Raw genomic sequence first — 19,593 nt, 5'->3', positions numbered from 1 at the left:
AGGATGGCTGGCAGGGGAAGAGTGCCAGCCTCCCACTGCAGGGATGGTTGCTGTGGCATTCCTATTGCCTCACTCCCCCCCTCCTTCTCTTCTTCCCACTACTTCTGCTGCTACTCCACTGGCCAGCTTGGTGTCTCTCACCGCCTCCCGCAGGAGTGAGTGCCATAGTTTATGTTCCGAAAAAAAAAACCAAAAACCTTTTCTCCCCACCCCCCGACTTCCCCCAGCTTCGTTGACTGGTGTTGTGGGGGAGAAAAACTTCTCCGCTCCCGCACAAATTGTTTCAACTTCTTTTAGAACGTCGCCAGGTTCCGCCGCCCACCCCGCTGCCCGTCCTGGGTGCTCCGTCTCGCCCCGAAACGAAAAGGTCCCCAATGTTGTAACCTTGTGGCTTTTGGTCGCCATCCTCGGTTAGTGGGAAGGTGGATGGGCGTGGGGCAAGCGCGGCGCTGCGTGGCGCCCGGAGACCAACGGGACGGGGCGTGTCCGCGCCTCTGGCTTAAGTACTCTTTGGGAAGCCTGGGCAGCAGCAGCAGCAGCAGCAGCAGGTGCCTGGCTCAGTGCTGTGGAAGCCGTCGGAAGAACTGCTGCGCCGCCGCTGCCCTCGAGGATTTCGCTGCCCAGCCATGGCTCCTTCCCCGCAGCAGCCCCGCGGGCACACACGCGCCGAGATCCAGCAGCGCTGCGCGGCGGGCGAGTGCCTGGTGCTGGTGGGCCCCCGCCGCGTCTACGACCTGTCAGCCTTCGTGCGGCTCCACCCGGGCGGACCCGAGCTGCTCCTCCAGCGGGCCGGCACCGACGTGAGCGCCCAGCTGGACGGGCCGCCGCACCGGCACTCGGAGAACGCGCGCCGCTGGCTCGAGCAGTATTACGTGGGCGACCTTGACGACGACGACGCGCGGCAGCAGCAAGAGGTAACGCGGGCGCCTCCTCGAAAGCTTTCCCCACTCCTGGCTACGGGGCAGGCAGGAATCCAACCGGGAAAGCCGCCGCCGCCGGGCAGCTGGTTCTTTCGGAGGGGTTAATCAGTGGGGCGGGGACGGGCGCGCGGATTACAAACCCCAGACATAATTACATATACTCTTCCTTCGTGGGTGTTGAGTAGAGGAGTGCCTGAAGAAAAACAAGGGGTGTGTGTGTCTATCTCTGGGTAGCCTGGAAAGCCAAGTTGTGGCTGCCAGGCGCGTCCACAGGTGTTCAGCGAGCTGGGGGCATCATCATCATCCCCACCGTCACTGCAGTGGGGTGTCTGTGTAGCAGCACCTGTTGCCCCAGGTACACCAAGGTGGAACCATCAGCTGAGGGAACATGAGCAGTTCAGTTTTGCTCTTAGCTGTAGCCAGGATTTGGAGGGGGAGGGCATCATCCCTCATCATCCTCTGTCTACCGGCTCTGTCTACTAGCAGATTCGAAACGAAATGTCTCAACAACAGTTGTTACATTCTTTTGACCCCAAGTGTTCAGAAAAATCTCTCAAAATCTTCTTACAATTTCTACTTTTAGTTAAGTATTTTTATTTATTTACTTGATTTAGTGGGGTGGTGGGGTGGTAGCTGCTCTCCCCGCCCACTGGCTACACCCATAGTTGTGCTGTCATTGAATGGTGGAGTGGGAGGCTGAGGGGGGCAGAATGAACCCTCCCCCCCTTCCCCATCCTTTGATATTTTCCCTCCAATCTAGCCATTATTTTCCCTCCAGTTCAGCCAAATTGTGGTCCCCCACTCCTAGAAGCAAGAGCTAAAAGGGTGACTATCCCAAAAGGCAGCTGGGGGCTCGACTGGCTTGGTCTGGTCTGGCCTGGCCTGACCCCCATCTGGCCTTCCTGTAATTTGAGTGTGGCTGGATGTGCATCTTTCACAACCCTGGAAGAGCCCTGTGTTGAAGCAGGCAGGTTTACTGGCAATGGGCAGTGCCTGTGCTGGGGCTGTCTTGCCCTCTTCCCCAATGGGGTGTGTTTGTGTGTGCTGGTTGAGCAATGCTGCAGGTGAGGAGCGGGAATGTGCTTTTACAAGGCTGTTCATTCCATTTTTGAAACATTTCCCTGTTTATTTCCACATTTTATTTGAGCTTTCTCATGTGCCTCTTCCGGAACTATAGTGGAGTGGAGTGCAAGTTTGGTGCTTATTTCCATATTGCTTGCAAATGGATTGTTTCTGGAAGCAAATGACACAGAATACCAAACTTGCACTATGTTGCAGTTCCAGAAGAGGCTTTTGTGTCATATGAAAGCTTGGATATAATGTAAACAGGTGTGTGTTGTGTGAGGTGAGGTGGAAAACCCCCCAAACTGCTACATGAATTGTAGAATTGGAAGGGATCCCAGGGGTCATCCAGCCCAACCCTCCCTCCAGAATGCAGCCCTAGAGCTCCACTTGGGGCTTGAAAACCCAGCTAGGCTTGGCTGTGCCTTGATAGCACACTGCTCTGCTGACAGTAGCTCTAAGCAGGGCATTCCTTGATCAGGAGAGGCGTTGGCAAGTGCAGAGATTGTGATGCCATCAGCAAGGGTGGGCGGAGGTCACCTCCTGTGCCCTTGGGAAACTTTATGGCTGGTGCTTAACTAACTTGTGGAACTCAACTGGGCAGCTTGTAATGCGCCAAAGGGTTAGGAAACTCAAAAGGCCTTCCCTGCTCCCGCTGCTGTCACCCACCCCACCCCAGATCCCTCAGCATGGCTGAGGGTTGGGGATAGTGGTCAAGCAATATTCAGAGGTCCTCCCCCCACGCACCAGAGAGACTTTTTGTCTGATTCTGTTGGGCCACGTGCTTGCGCTCGCACAGCGAGTGAGGTCCCCCCCCCCCGTTCTGCACCTCTGATTTGCCAACGTCTATGGTGTGTGTGCAAGGAAGGCAGTTTTGAAGACAATGACTGTCTGCTGTCATGAAGGTGTGGTGCTTATGAAACGATATGTAATGCATGATGTTGCTTATCTCCTTGTCTCTCCTCCCTATTGCAGATCATGCCCCTAGTCCCTTAGTAAGTATTCAGCTTCTTAGGGCTATGATTGAAATGATGAGATAAACTTTGCCACAGTGTATGTGTTTCACAGTAAAGAGAGGTAGCTCCCCAGCGAGGCTGCCCTTTTGAGTAGAAGACCAGCATTCTTCTGCTTGGTGCTTTCCGCTCTCGTCATTTTCCTGCTGAAGATCACCCTCCCTAGACTGCTTTGCTCAGTGAGAGAGTCCCCTTGCCACGATAAAAGCACCTTTGGGAGGGTGCATGAAAACATCCACACAAAGAAAACATACCACCGCAAGTTTTTATTTTACACAAAAGCAGCAAAACAAAGGAGAGGATCATTTTGGTGTGTGATTTTGATCTGAGAAAATGGCTCTCCACCCACCCACCCACCCACCCACCCACCCACTGATATTTCTGCTCAAGTCTGCAGCCTTCTGGGGCAGATTTATCTTTGTATACGTTTGTGAAAAAATGGGGACAGAGTAACCTGCTGCTATGCAGCTCGTCCTCTTGGTTAATTCAGTGTTGGTTGCCTTTAGGGCACAGGTGAAAGGTGGGGCTCAGTGGAGGGATCCACCTGCAAGCTGGATGCCAGAGCAAATAGGAAGCACCTTTGTATGAGCCAGCATGGCCAGGCCTGGGCTGCTAATGATTATCTGGGATATTTGGCCTCCCATGCTTGGGCTGAGCTCCCCTGCAAAGCTACACACTCCCCTCCGCCTGCTCCCCCCACCCCGACTTAATCAGGTTTCTGAGAAAGGACAGCATGGTGGGGCTGTCTGTGGAAGACCCAGCCTGGCGATATAAAAACTGAGCTTGCTGACTTGAAACGACAGGTACGCACAGATGCAAAACCAACTATTGGGAATCTTGGGTGCTTTTGTTTTAAATGCATTTGTTCAGTTTCCCAGGATGTTACATTGCAACATCGAAATGCATGACAAAGGGAAATTGATTGCAATCTTGCAGCAGGGAGGAGTCATGTTCTTGAGAGTTACTGAATTAATGTTAATTCATTAGCAGAAGGTGTGAGCCTTTGGAAAACTTTGATTAAAACATCGTAAAAGCCCTGTTGGATCAGAACTCTGGCCTATTGAGTCCTGCACCCTGTTCCTCAGATGCCCATTAGAGGAAACCTGCTAGGATCACCATGTGTCTGGAATTTCCCAGACGTAGCTGGGATCTGTCCATCAAAAACGGTGTCTGGGTGGAATTTTCAAAAAGCGGCTGAAATGTCCAGGAAAACCCAGGCACATGGCAGTCCATATTGAACCCATATTTCCCTAAAAAATAGGTATAAAACTCAACAACCTTTGTGTCCGGATTTTCACTTTTTGAAATATGGCAACCCTAAAACCTGCAAGCCCCACCTGAGCATAAGAGGGCTCTCCCTCCCTACCCCTGTTGTTCCTAGAAAATGAAAAGAAATGAGCCTGAAAGGGCATGGCATGGGACAACCTTGTTGGTGTCGTCCCCTGCCCAAGACAATATGGCCAAGTGGTCCATGCCAAGTGGGTGGGTGAGGCTTGGAGGGCAGTTTCTTTGAGTCTGCTCCTCCTATATGACCAGTCTTTTAAGGGCTTGCCCATCGGTGGGTATGATGTCCTCTCTCCCACTCTTGACAAAATGTTGAGGTTTAGGAAAAGGCAGCAGAAATGTTGTGTTCCTCCTGCAGGGAATTTTCAAGGTCCGTTAAGATGCCCTTGCACTGAATGGATAGCGCTGCATTTGGGGCCTTGGTGTGAAGACCTGACTTCTGAAAAGACCTGTGGCCGAGCACCAAGGGGCCTTGCAGTTTGGAAAGCTCAGTTGCAAATAAAAATAATAATGATGATGATGACAACAACAATTGTACCCCGCTCATCTGACTGGGTTGCCCCAGCCACTCTGCGCGGCTTCCAGCGTATATAAAAACAGAATAAAACATTAAACATTAAAACCGTCCCCATACAGGGCTGCCTTCAGATGTCTTCTAAAGGTTGTATAGTTACTTATCTCCTTGACATCTGATGGGAGGGTGTTCCACAGGGTGGGTGCCACCACCAAGAAGCACCTGGGTTTGGGGTCAGTCCCTTGCTGGTGTGAGAATGCTTACCTTTGGCTTGTGTGACCGGAAGAAAAGCAGCCAGGGAGGGACTGGCATGCCTGATGGCGTGGTGTGCCAGATCCACAGGTGGGCTTAAGCTGAGGTGATGGTGAGCCAGATCATGGAACTGGGGATGCTTTCTGAACTGGGGGACCAGGGGTTGTGGTGGAACTCTGGACTTAATAGACTTTTTTGCGGGGGGACAGTGGTCTTTAGATTGTCGTGAGTCTTCCTTTGCTTTTTCAAAATGCGCAAGCCAGGCCTGCTGCATTTGGGGGCCCTCATTCTGCTGAGCAGGTGCCCTTGATCTCCACCTCTAAAGTCCTGCCCTGAAAGTTCCAGAGAGGACAGGACTTGAGGTCAAGGGTAGCTAAGAAGAGGAGCCAAGTGGTCTGTCCCAAGGAGCAAGGAGTACAGCTGGGACGGGACTTTCACTCCAGGCAAAGCAAAGTTCTGGTCGAGCAAAAATCCAAGCCTGACCTGGAAGTACTTGCAGCCATGCCAGGAAGAGCTGCTGGCTGCTCTGGGGCTTGGGGTCATGCTGGAAATTAGGAGGTCACCTCAGGCTCCCCTTCCCCTGCTCTGAATCCTTGAGTGGCTAGAGTACACCAGTTGCTGGAAACCACAGGAAGGCAGAGTGCTGCCCTTGTGCTTGGGCCCTGCTTGCTAACTCCCCACAGGTATCTGGTTGGCCACTGTGAGAACAGGTTGCTTGGGGCTGATCCAGAAAGCTCTTCTGATGTTCTTATGGCTGACGCTCAAAGAAGACTTCCTGTGCTCCTTCTAGGAGACTTGGGCATATACATCCTTGATTTGACTCAAGCTCAAGAAGCATGCCAATATAATGTGGGGACGGTAGCAGTTTTTGATGCCCAATTCTGGGAGAAATGTGTGTTTTAGTCTTCTGAACTGTTTGTGTGTGGACAGAATAGGTGCTTTATTCCTCCTGTGTAATGATTTATCTATCATACAGGTGTGGCCTTCCCTGTTTCGCCATCTGAGGCCTTGCTTACCAGCTGCTGCTGCTGTTGCTGGGGATGGGGCGCTTATAGGGACACTGCCCCATGGCATCTCACCATCTGAGGCAGGTGTTTCTGTCCGCCTCATGGGTGGGCCGGCCCTGCTGCCATGTTTAGGAGCAAGTTTCAGCAGCAACTTGACCTATGGCCAAGGTCTTTATGAAGGCTTGTACTCAGTGAGGCAAGAGCACATGGCAAAGCACCTTTCTCTAAAATCCATGTGTGGTAATACAGGGCCTTTGTTCCCCTCCAGGGCCTTTTGGGAGCCTCAGTCAGTCACTCCCTCCTCTGGGACAGAATTAGCTCCCTGCTTGTCCCAGCGCACCAAGGTAGCTTTGAAGTGGGGCCCGAGGCACAAGGATGAGGCAACCACGCTTCTGTGAGACGGTGAAAAGGAAGCCCTCCTTCATGCAAGCACGTAGTTAAACTATGGAACTCGCTCCCACAGGAAGCAGTGAGGGCCACCAACTTAGATGGCTTTCAAAGAGGGTCAGCCAATTTCCTGGAGGAGAGGGGCTGCTGAGGGCTGCCTCTTGTTCTGAGCCTGCAAAGTGTGTAACTCTGCCATACAGATTAAATAAGAAACTTAGCAGAGAGGGAGCAAATCTAGATGATGTCAGTCATTGGGAAAACCGAGGGATTTAATCCAGAAGTGGAAGGATGGCAGCAAGACTTGGGCCAGTACCATGTTCTGATTCTGATTAAAATTGTTATTTGGATTGGAATAACACTTGCAGTTTACTGCTGAATTTTGGATGTAATGGAGATGTAAAAGATTTGAATTATTATAAAAGAGGCAGGGAGAAATGATTAACAATAGGACCCATAAATTAAAAAAAAACCTGTGTGTGTGTATAAAAAAGTTTGGGCCAGTACCTCTTGGCTAATGATGGACAAAATGCAATATTTCTCAATGTTTGTAGAAGCAAAGCTTGCTTCATTTTATGAGGTTCAGTGCAGCCATATAAAACCTCCCCCACTTTTAAACACACCCACACATTTCTTTGCTTGTAGGGCAAATAAAGAGCCCAGCATCTTAATTTCCTAGAGGTGTTGCCCAAGCATCCTCCTCCAAGGTCTCGGCCACCTCCCGGGGAGTGTGCAGGTGCTGGGCTCCGACCCCCTTCCTCCTGGCTCCCTGCTCGTGTCTTTTGCGCCTCTCTCTTCGCCATCTCCTTCCGTGCCCCTCGGCTCTCCTTGTCCCTCCACAGGCAGAACGAGTCCAGCGAGGTTTCGGGAATGCGCCAAGCCAGACAAACGAGTTCTTATTCTCTCCCCCTTTGAAATGCCACTGATGATGTGTAAAGGCAGGCGATATGGGGAAGCAGCCACGGAGGCAGACCGAGCACAGCCTGGCACCAAGGGAGCGGCTCGCCAGCGGCGCTGGGGGCCACTGGCCTCGGTGACAATCGCCTTATCTTGCCCTTGTCAGAGCCCGACCCAAGAGAAACACTCCGCGGTGACATGGGGAGGAGAGAAAGCAAACAGGGACCTCCTGCTGCTGCACAGCTAGCCTCAGGCGGTGCCTTGCAATGGAGCTTCTCGGTTATTCTCTGGGGAAAGAGCCAAGACGAATCAGAAATTAGGATGCTTGCATGTGCCTGCGAGTGCGTGCTCTCACGCTGCTGTCGGCACAGGGGGCGCTTGCAGTGAAAAGCGACTGAATGAAACAAAGACACATTTTAAAAATACACCTCAGAAGTCAGGTGCGGAGGGAAGCAGGTGTGCTGACAGGCGAGGGGAGGGTTGGTTTGGATTGCGTTTGAGCCAAGCCAAGCTGCTCTTTCCGAAACGATGCAGGCGTCCTTTGGAATTTGTACTTATCGGAATCTTGCAATGCAGAAAGATGCATATCTAGGAAAACAAGTGTGCATTTTAAAAAACCACAATCCACAACAATATTAGTGAAATCAATCAATTAATTAAATTTCTATACCACCCTTCCTTTGAAGATTACAGGGTGGTTTACAATACAAAAACCACAAAAATACATACCATAATAACAAGCAAAACCATACTCCCACAGTTTAAAAGGCCATAGATTGTTTAATTAGCCCAAGGCCTGGGAGAAGAGGAATGTTATTGTCTAATGTCTAAATATATGTAATGAAGGCAGCAGGCAAGCCTTCCAGGGGAGAGCAGTCCACAAACAGTGCCCCTGGTGATCAAATAAGGTTAAAACGTATTATATTAGGGATATCAGCCTTGCAAAAATGTGTATATTAAGAGAAGTTAGCAGAAAAAATATTAAGGAATTGGCTTTTTTCTTTTTTAAACCACAAACTGATTTATGGTTGTTGTTGTTTTTTGTAATCCTGTCACTTTTCATGCCACAAATGTTTTTTTGCCGCACGTTCTTTGTGCTACAGTGCAAGATGGCAATAATGTGCTAACGTTAGGAAAGCATTGCAGAACAACTAATAAAGCACAATGATGTGTGGATGGTCCAGTATAATTCCACCATTGATGTACTATAATTGCATCAGTGGCATACTGCAGAATATACCCCTTCCCCTCGAAAAAGCCTATAATATGAAAAGTGACAGGATTTCTGCATAAAATTGTGGGATACTGCAGTGACTGGGAGTGAAGCTGTATTTGTGCCCAGAAACAGGTGCAAAGAGTGTTGAAAGGGGAATTGTGTCTAACCACCTTGAATACCGTCATAAATACCAGTAATCACGAATGCACGATGAAAAGAACCTCTGGAGGGATTGCTTACTGCAACATTTCCAGAAAACTCACATTGTTGGCTAAATGAATTGACCCCCACATTGTTCACATTAAGGGGCAATTCAGGTGTGAAGGGGCTGTGGCGGTCCCATTGCTGTCCTTGATGCAATAGCCTGGATGTTTGAGGTAGGGGAGCTTATGCAGGTAGCGGTCTCTATGTGAGTCAGGTGCCTATACACAAAAGCTTCCTGTCCATTTGATATGATGCAGCCTTTCACCCGTATAATGTGTCTGGAGAGAGAGAGAGAGAGGTGGTGTTGGCAAAGGAGGATCCCTGCTGATCAACTGCAAATCATTTGCAGGTCTCCCCAGTGCCGGATTTATGTATAAGCTATAGCTTAGGGCCCCAGTCTCTTGGGGCCCCAAAAAAATTTAAAGGAAAAAAACCCCTGGATGTACATTTCCAAAATATAAGATAAAAAACAAATAAAACTTACAGGTAGAGCTTAATAATTATTTCACTGTTAGTATACTTCTTAGTTATATTTCAGTTCAACAATTACTTTGATAAAATACATATTATGTTATGTGCAAATGGCTTTAGATACCTATTAGGTCCATAAATTACCATATAGCATATATCCAACACAAAAAAACAGTGACAATTTGTTGTTGACAAAGCCAATTCTGGACCTGGCCAGGAGGTGGGGTTGCGGGCTTCACGCCCACCCCACGTGAGCGGGGGGGCTGGTCTCAGCCCCAGCGAGAGCAGGGGAATCCCGGCCACGTCGTCCGCCCAGCCAGCCAATCGGGTGGCTGGGGGGCGTGGCCTGCCCTATCGATAGGACCAGTGCCTAAGCCAATGCCTCTCATTCCTGAATTCAATAAAGTTGTGGCCTAATTCGCCCATTTAACCTTAATCCTGGTGTCCGGTGTCTTTATTTATCCTTGGTGGGGGGCAGGAACTCGCCACGCAAAGGACAGCTGGACATATAAAGGGCCCCATTACCTTCAGTAGCTTAGGGCCTCATCAAACCGAAATCCAGCCCTGGTTCTCCCAGTCAATCCTTCACACAGAACACCTAAACCTAAATACAATAACAATACATAATAGGACACATAATATCCTTGCAGCGTAACACTGAAAAGTTAATTATCAACAACAGCTCATTCGATTTATATTAACGTTTAAGTAAGTGTGCAGTTTACTAAAAGGACAATTCAAAGAATCCCTTAAGCAGCTCCCTTATGGAGGTTCCTGCAGCTGGAAGGTAGGGTAAAGCAGGTGAAAAAACACCAACACTGAGCCTCTCCTTCCTTTGGAAACAGCTCCCTTCCATCTTCCATAGCTTGCGAGATGCCAGTTGGCACCTCCTAGCCCAGGGCTTTCTAGATGACATCTGCAACCTCACCTAACTCCAAGTTAGTTACAGTACTTCCTGGGAACATAGAGCAGGGGTTTTGCAGCCTCCTAAGTTCTCCATCACCGGCTGGCTCATCCGGTTGCCCATTGCGGGACTTTGTCAACCCTAGCTAGATTTGCTTGGCTGCATTCTGACCATGCATTTAATTTTGATATAAGAAACCGTGCAGTAAAGAGGCAGCAGCCACACACCCTCTCACACCCTTTGGGAGAAGTGAGAGCTGCTGAGTAATCCACTTTTGCAACAGGGTTGATGAATTGTTGGTCATGCTTGCAACCTGCTCTTTCAACTCAAACACTCACAGATTTGTGTGTTAGTGTGGGCTGAGGTTGTACCTCACACCCTCTCAGTCAACTCGATAGGACCCAGGATCAATATTTACGGTGTTTGACTCCACTCCTTGGTCGCGTTTCGTCATTCTGGATAGTTTTCAGTAGCAAGCATGTGAACGGTGCCTGGTTCTCTTCCTTGAAAAGAGAAGTGTATGTGTGTCTGTAGGGGTCCCTTATATTGCTTTGTATATTGCTTTAGTTTTATTAGTGCTCAATTACTTTTTAATGATGGTATTTCCTCCCCCCCCCCATTTTGCTTGTGATTCGTATTCTTTTTGTAAGCCACCTTCGAGTCCCAGTCCGGGTGAAAGGTATGAAACAAAGAAAGAGAGAATGAATGAATGAATGAAGAGCCTGTTGGATCAGGCTAATGGACCATCTAGTCCAGCCTCCTGTTCTCACAGTGGCCAGCCAGATCCCTCTGGGAAACCAGGATCTGAGCACAAGAGACTCATCCCTCCTGTGGTTTCCAGAAAGTGATATTCAGAAGCACTGCAGCCTCCACGCATGGAGGCAGAGCACAGCCATCATGGCTAATAGCAGTGCTTTTTTTCTGGCAGCACGCAACATTATGCAGTACCGCCACCTTTTGCCCAGCTTAGGGAAGGAGGCGTGATGCTTTGATAGGATCTTGGACCCTGCTGCCTCCTCCCCAGAACTGGGCGGGGGAGGCCTCTTCACCTGGGTGGCAGCACCCCAAGTAGGTAGGTGGGTGAGGGAACATCAAGCAGCTAACCTGCCCTCACTGCCCAGCCTTACCATCAGGCCATGTCCCTCCCCAATGTGCATGCCCCTCCTGCTGCTTGCTGGTGGCTGCTGGCACTAGCTGGTAACCGTTGGTAGCCTCCTCCTCCATGAATTTTTTTCATGCCTTCTTAAAAACCCATCCAAGATGGCGGCCATCACTGCCTCCTGTGGGAGGGAGTTTCATATCTTAACTCTGTGCTGTGTGAAGAAGGACTTTATCTTGTCTTTCCTGAATCTTCTAACATTCCACTACTAGTATTATGGGGGGTATTTTTCTAGCCACTTTACATATGCTATACATAATTTTATAATATTTTTGAGCTGTGTCTGAGACCTGGGATGGGATTCTTGTTAGAATAAAGTTATAAACTCAAACAGAAAGCAGCCAATCCCTGGTGCCCCTTCCCTCCACCAGCTTACCCTCCGTGGCCCAGGGCACGTGTACCTGGCTGCCCCCCCACTTGCTTGTTTCCCCCCTGTGGCTGACTTAGCTCTTTTCTAGGTCACCTCTAGATGACCAGTTCATTGAATACTCATCATGATTTGTTTTTGGGAGGGGTTAGATGAGGCAGCATTAAGCAAAAATGTCCAGGTTTTTGGGGAAGTAGGTTTGCTGCACAGGGAGCACAAAATCCACTCCAATGGCACCACCTGAAATTGCTCTGGTGCGCAATTGAATCCCACCCACTAAATAGGGATGGTCTGGAATCACCCTAAATTGAGAAGCAAGTGTCCACTCTGTCGATGTTACCTGCTGGTTTTAAGTGGTAGCTATGAAAGTTATGAAATGGAGAAAATAAAAGTTACAAACATAATAAGCAATACATAAACAAAAGGAGAAATGAAAATGGCACAGAACAACATACCACCTTTTGAGTTCTCAGGACCTGGCTCTTTAGGATGTTAAGCAAAACCAAGGAGTGGGTGAGAAAGTGAAGGCCCAGAATTATGCTGGAGCCCAAAAGTCTGCAGGTGCATCAATATGATGATGAAATGCAGGACCAACTTAATTGGATTAGTCTCTGGTAGGTGCACAACGATTTCAGAATCCCCTGAAAGTTGCTGTGGTAAAACAAAACAAACCTTTATTGTTACAATGGCCAACACGGAGAAAACAAAGTAAGAAGCACATTAAAAATGCTGTCCTAATGTGTCTAATAGCATAAAGGAGAATCAATTAAAATGAGTTAGATTAAAAAATAATAACACCAAGTAAAATAAAATGGACATTGATGTCTTGGCTCACCCCAGCTAAGGAAGACACGTGTCTGATAGTTAAGTCTTTATTGACAAAAGAAGCACTTTCAGCAGCTTCCACAGTACTCTGGCTGCACATGCATGCACACACATGCTTCTAGTCACTAGGCAGCTGTGCCTTAGACCGTGCCCCTCTTCTGGCTTATATACCCTCCCCGAAGGATTATGCGCCTGTAACCTGAGACTTCTCCTGCACAGAAATCTCCACTGCTCTTCCCACTTCAAGCCCCTCCTGGTTCTAGGAGACAGTGGGGTGGGGGAAGTTGAGGCATCTACTGACCTGCCTGTTGCCAGAACAGCATCTTCTTGAGCCATATCTGGCTCATCTTCCTCCTCCTCAGACTGCCCTGACTCTTCCTCTTCCCCCTGCCCTCACTTCTGTGTTGCAGGCTGTGCCACACCCACTACATCACTAGTCCCCTCTCCTTGGTCACTCCCCTGGTCCCCGGCCTCTGCCACCCACTCTTTGGAGCCCTTACAGACAGTTGAGATGAAATCCTGTCGCCAACTCCAAGCAGGGAAGCTGCAGAAAATCTGCAATCAGTTCTGGCTGGTTTTGCTCCCTGAAGAGCCCAGTCCTTGGCCACACTGAACATGACAGATGCATCCTGAGCCAAAAGGCATAAATTAGGAGGTTATAAAATGCACCTGATCATCCTGGCAGATTTGATCAGAAGGGACTGATAAAGTCACAATAAAAGGAGAAATATAGGATGACCAAATGGTCACCAACTGGTCCTCTCCAGAGTCTCAGGGACACTTGTGTCCATGGCGGTGGTGGAATTATTTGTGTAGCTGAGGTAGAGAAGAACAAAGCTGCCCCTCCATATTTTGAGGATATAAAATTGTCCCTTGCTCAAATGGGAAAACTGACTCCTTTGTGAGGCAGAGAGCAACACCCAAGGGAAACATGGTAGTTTTTGTATATATTTGCAAAGTTGGAGGTTTTAGGTAGAGCACCAGGTAAAAAGAGCACCAGGAAAGCTGACGTGGGTAGCACGGCCTGTTGCTTGGGACCTTGTAACTCCCACCCCCACAAAGTAAAGATCTGTGCTCAAGTGGTAGAAGGCATATTCTGTCAGCGTTACAATCCCATCTGTAGCCAGCTGAACTCAGCAATTTCATAAGCTGTAAAAATAGGGAAGATGCTGTGTTTGTTCATTAGAGCATGATTTTCAAAATCACTATAGCGCAGTAAGTGTTGTGATGCCCCCACCCACCCCCTGGACCAGCACATCTGCCTGGGTTTATGGTATAGAAAACAGCAAGTTTTGCCTAGGATAATCTTGAAATCTCTCTTCAACCTCCTGCATCTCTTGACCAAGACAGGGCAACTTGTCACCCTTCAGATCTTACTGGACCCACAATTCTCAGCAGCCAACAGTGGCGTAGCGTGGGGGGTGCAGGGGGGGCGGGCCGCACCGGGCGCAACAAATGGGGTTAGGACAAATCCATGGGTTAGGGGGCGCAAATCCATGGGTTAGGGGGCGCAAATCCACGGGTTAGGGGGCGCAAATTACTTGCCTTGCCCCGGGTGCTGACAACCCACGCTACACCACTGGCAGCCAATGATGGGAGTTGGGGGGGGATGATGCAAGGGTCATGAGTTTCCCACCCTGAGGTATACGTTAGATTCCCCACTCTTCCCTTATATGTGAATAGGGCAGATCAGTGTGAACCAATAGGTGTGGCTGCTGATTGTCCCAGCTGGTGTGACCCTTAGATAAGGTATGCAAACCTCTTTTTTGAAGGAGCAGAATCTGGGCAGAGGGGAGAGGGTTGGGCACATGGCTGGGGAGAGCTTTGAATGGGAGGACAAGGAAGCAGAAGCGGTGCAGCCTGAGTCATTTTGTGGCCTGATACAATTTAGCAAATGGCTCCCCTTACCCCCAAGGCAAGGTGTAGCGTTCCCAAAGCTCTGTGAGAATCTCACGAGTGCCTCTCTTTGGGAGTTAAAATTCAGTACTAATTAGATTACTGTTGGAGAAAATATACAGAGAAGGTTTTCTCCCTTTCTCCGAACACTAGAAGTTGTGGACATCCATTGAATTCTGGATGATTCAGGACAGATAAATAGGAGGGACTTCTTCATACAGAGCATAGTTAAACTATGGCACTTCCTCCCACAGGAGGCAGTGATGGTCATAAACCTAGATGGCTTTAAAAGAGGAATAGACAAATTCATGGCTACTAGCCATGATGCCTATGTTCTCCCTCCACTGGAGGTCCGTGAGTTCTAGTGCTATGAGGCAGGTAGAAAAAGCATTCTCTATCCATTTTATCCATGCAATGCTTAACTTTATAAACTTCTATCATGTTACTTTTTACTCACCTTTTCTCTAAACTAAAAAGTTATAGATACGGCAACCATTCCTCACACAGGGGTTGCTCCATCACCCTCATCATTTTTTGTTTCCTTTTCCAATTCTGACGTAAACTTTTTGAGAACAGGACTGTATAAAGTGTTCCGAGTCCGGTCACATCATATAGGTTTGTCTAACAGTGTTATAATATTGGCAGTTTTATTTTCAAGTGCTGTTATTTTCAACAGCCAAGTCCAAAACAGGCTGGATTATTAGAAACCTCAGAGAAAAGGGAGGGGCCGATGGTGATCCTGGTGATTAGCTAAACCGAGATTGCAAAGCTTTAAGGCTTGGGAAGCGCTGCTTGTTGGATGATGCACCTGCTGGCTAAGGGTATGAGAAACCCTGCTTCCTCCTTGGCTGCCCAGCATTAGCCAACTTCAGCCCTAAGGGGCAGGGCAAATGTTGTAACAGTTGGAACATGTACATAATTTTAATTGCTTGGACTACTGCAATGCGCTCTATGTGGGGCTACCTTAGAAGGTGACCTGGAAACTACAGTTAATTTGGAATGTGGCAGCTAGACTGGTGGCTGGTAGTGGCTGCCGGGACCATATAACACCGGTCCTGAAAGACCTACATTGGCTCCCGGTACGTTTCTGAGCACAATTCAAAGTGTTGGTGCTGACCTTTAAAGCTCTAAATGGCTTCGGCCCATGTCCACTCCCATTATTCAGCCCAGACACTGAGGTCCAGCTCCAAGGGCTTTCTGGCGGCTCCCTCCCTGCGAGAAGCAAAGTATAGGTTAATAATAATAATAATAATAATAATTAATAATAATAATTTCTTTTCCACTTTTTCTCTGAGGGAACTCAAGGTGGCAGACACACTTCTCCCTCTCTGCACATTTTATCCTCACAGCAACTCGCAGCAACAGTAGGTTAAACTGAATGGCAGGGACTGGCCCAAAATCACGCAGTGGGCTTCATGGCTGAGTGTGGAATGGAACCCTGGTCTCTCAGCTCCTAGTCAAGAATTCTAGCCACCACCCCACACTGGCTCTTGTAAGTGTTGTTTGGTCAGCTTCGGAGGTTTCTGCTGTTGTCTTTAGTTGTGCCACTTCTGTACACATTAGCACATTTTTCATGCTACTGAAATATGGGGCAGGGATCTAGAAAGAGAACGAGGATTGCTCCATGTGTAGGCAGTTGCAAAAGAAAAAAACACACCCAAAACGTTCTGAAAGAGTTGCCAGGTCAAGATTTCTGAGCAGGTGATTTGGTACGTGAAGGAAGGGACTCATTTTTTTCAAAAAGATGTGAAGGGGGCAGAAAGGTCAGGATGGAAGCTGTTTTTTGAATTATTTTATTGTTCAGTACCATGAAAGTATGAGAGAGAAACATCCCTTGGGATGAGAGGCGTGGGGGGAATTCTATTCAGTTGGCATTTAGAAGCAAACCCACTTAATTCGCACTTTTCGGAACAATGAGTGAATCGAAACACAGCCATCCTTTTAAATTTGCCCTTTCCCAAAATTTGCAATGCAGAATTTCCAGCTAAGAAACGAGTGTATATACTAGGGCAAGACATGCAGAGATCAGTGAACATCATACAAGAATAGATTATATTAAGGAAAATTGCTTTGCAGAAATGTGTATACCAGGCAAAAGTATGTACACAAAATGTGTAAATTTTCCCAACAACTTAATTGGTGTTTTTTTTTTTTTAAAAAAATTGTGATCGCAAACTGATGTGGAAATGTGAAGACCTGGACTTAAGATGGAGGGAATGAGAAACGGACAGAAACTGAAATTGTCAGGTTCTGCCATCTCTGCTGGGGAGTGAAAGGGAAGGTTGCACGTTTATGGCTAATCAGCCTGAGGGCTTTCCCTCCCTGCTTCCCTTTGGAGAACTGGGCTTTGCTGCTAATGAAAGGAGTGCTTTTCCAATCCACATCCCTTCTCTGCCTGTCCTACAACTTCAAGGGGATCAGTTGCCTAATTCTATGGTCTCTTGGAAATGATGCTGTGACTCTTATGAAGGAAATTGTGGAACTGCCTTTCTGAGTCATGTTGGTACCACCCCAGAAGTCAGAAAGGTGTCATGGGATAAATTTATCTGGTTTCCATTTTGAAATCTTTGCCTGTGGGGATAGGAAAAGTTCTTGTGCCAGTAGTTTGAGCTCGCTTGTGTAATGCAAATGATGAGCCAAATCCTGTGTCTTGAAATGCTCTCAGAATAGGGATGGGTTAAGAACTGGGGTAAAAGCACATGACTTCCTTGCAGATGTTGCTTCCTCCAACCTGTATCACCTCCTGATTGCCAGTATTTTGCGGGAGAGATTCAGCCACATACCAGAAATTTATATTTGTGCAATTAAAGTAGCCTGGTGCAGCAAATCCAATTTTCTTTTTCTTTTTTTAAAAATGGACTTTTCCCACTTAGGAAAGTGTCAGGGATAATAAACAACTTATGAATGGGAAGACATGTGTGAAAATCACCTGTGTGATAATCAGGAGGAAAACTCCTACCCACAAACCAACTGGAACAAATGCTCACTAAAGACCAGACATTGTCTTGCCTCCTCCTAAGCTTTGCACAAGCGAATCAGGGTGAATGCTCAATAAGCAAGCTGTCTGGAGGAACCCTGGAAGTGCCCCATGGATGGTTTGAACTCCAGCTATGATCCTCCACAGCCAGCATGGCCAGTTATGGGGTGGGGTATAGTTCCACAACAGCTGGAGGGCCATAGTGTCCCCATTCTGGCCCTAGTGACTCACTGGACACATCTGCACTACAAACATAATGTTATGAGTTGGGGGTGGGGGTGGGGGGGGGGGAGTAGGCTGTATGAGAGCTCCTTCTAACCCCTGGATCCAGAAAGTGTTAAAATATAAGCCAGGCTTGCTTCTTCTGTTGAGGTGATCGCTTGGGTGATGGGCCATTAAGGGAAACAAAGGAAAGAGGCTCTGTGTGAGATGGCAGATGGGTGCTCTCCCCATCAACTGGCTAGCAGTTAGAAAAAGACAAAGGTGAGAGTTGGGAGAGGGCAGTGAGGTGAGCTAGGTGTAAAGCAGCAAGCTGGGAGAAAATGGAGACAGAACAATTTTTGAATCTGAGGCTGCGGCTATGGGAGAAACAAGACCCCTTTGAGGTGTTGATTCTATGAGCCCCTGCATCGTAGGCTCAGGTTGTATATATGCGCTGATTTTCCACCCCCAGAAAACGAGGTATCAGAGCTCACCATAAACACCTCCCTCGTTCTCTTAGAATGGCAATGGCGCCCACTGGAGAGGTGCTGGAGCTGAGTTCCGGCTAAAAAAGCCCTGTATATATGTGTAAATAAACCATATATTATAAAGACACCACAGTCGCCGCTGTGCCTCATTTCCAAAAGGAAGCATGAACCCTAGGTAAGTTCCAGGAGCTCCTGGCATCTCGTACCACTCAGAGATTGGGGTGGCAACAATACTATCTATCAGTTTTGGAACAGGTGCACTGTTGTGGAATTCCCTTACAGTTCCTTAAGTCTCCATTTCACAACTTCTGCTTCTAGAGCTTCCTAGCAAGAAGGTAAATGATGATTGATCCAATTTGTGCAGATAACCTCTCTGCATTAGGGCAATGATGTTGCCTCCCCCCTCTAGGCATACAGGTGACTAAACGGCTACTGCAGGGGTGCTCTCCAGATGTTACTGGACTACAACTCTCAACAGCTGCAGTAGCCAGCCAGCATGATCAAAGGGTCAGAGATAATGGGAGTTGTAGTCTCAACATCTGGACAGTATGTTGGCTATCCCTGAGCTACTGGAACCATTGCAGATTGTTTCTGCAGGGCCGTTGTAATTCCAGTTCAGAGAGAAGCATTTTGAGAGTCCAAGAATGCCTGGAAAGTACCTAGAACTTGCCCAGGCAAGAGCAGTTTTATCATATAATAATAATAAATTTTATTTATATCCCGCCCTCCCCAGCCGAAGCCGGGCTCAGAGCGGCTAACAACAGTAAAATAATAAAACATTCTAAAATCATTTCATTATCAAATTAATTCCAATCAAATTAATGGGAACCATTGGGCTAGAAGTTCTGTGAGGGTTGCCAAAGGAGGGAGTCAGGCTGTGCCCTGGCCAAAGGCCTGGTGGAACAGCTCTGTCTTGCAGGCCCTGCGGAAAGATGTCAAGTCCCGCAGGGCCCTAGTCTCTTGTGACAGAGCGTTCCACCAGATCGGAGCTACAGCCGAAAAAGCCCTGGCTCTGGTTGAGGCCAGCCTAACCTCTCTGTGGCCTGGGACCTTCAAGGTGTTTTTGTTTGAAGACCGTATGTTTGAAGTGGATGAAGGCAGCGATGGATGTACTTTAAAAGATTAAAGTGTGAGAACAAATGATACCAGGGAAACCAATAATCCCTAATAACTTTGGTGATTGCATATATTCAACACACAGATGAGAGGTGCAATTAATTTATATGAGTTTTCCTGAAGGAACCTGTCTGGTGTCTCCCACCAACTCCTCTGAACCAACCAGTCCATGACACAAAGGGCTGTACAACTGGGACATTTACAATTTGCATCCCAACATTTTTAATTTTTAAGACAACAACTCTGGTACCTTAAGGTGAGTTCATGCTGAGTATAGAATCATATGTGCTCCACCCTCCTTAAGGGGGATGAAAAGCTTTGTTCTCTCTCCCCCCCCCCGCCCGCCAAGAAGGACCAAACACCAAAGTCTGGCTTGGAAATGTGAGGCATCTCAGCCCCCTTTGCAAACAGGAGCCAGTAATGTGGGCAGGGAATG

At 48.1% G+C, this 19,593-nt stretch overlaps 1 protein-coding gene across 1 annotated transcript in view; it reads left to right on the top strand.

The window, feature by feature from the left end:
- Positions 1 to 301: 301 nt before the first annotated feature.
- FA2H (fatty acid 2-hydroxylase) overlaps positions 302 to 19,593 on the top strand; it is a 57,941-nt gene continuing 38,649 nt past the window's right edge. Inside the window, exon 1 of the mRNA XM_083625322.1 lies at positions 302 to 914. Coding sequence (XP_083481448.1) covers positions 627 to 914 — 288 coding nt within the window. The 5' untranslated portion in view covers positions 302 to 626. The remainder of the gene's footprint in view (positions 915 to 19,593) is intronic.

Source organism: Podarcis filfolensis (assembly GCF_964270895.1).
Source record: "Podarcis filfolensis genome assembly, chromosome: 8".
Taxonomy (NCBI): domain Eukaryota; kingdom Metazoa; phylum Chordata; class Lepidosauria; order Squamata; family Lacertidae; genus Podarcis; species Podarcis filfolensis.
This window is presented reverse-complemented; position numbering and strand designations above follow the sequence as displayed.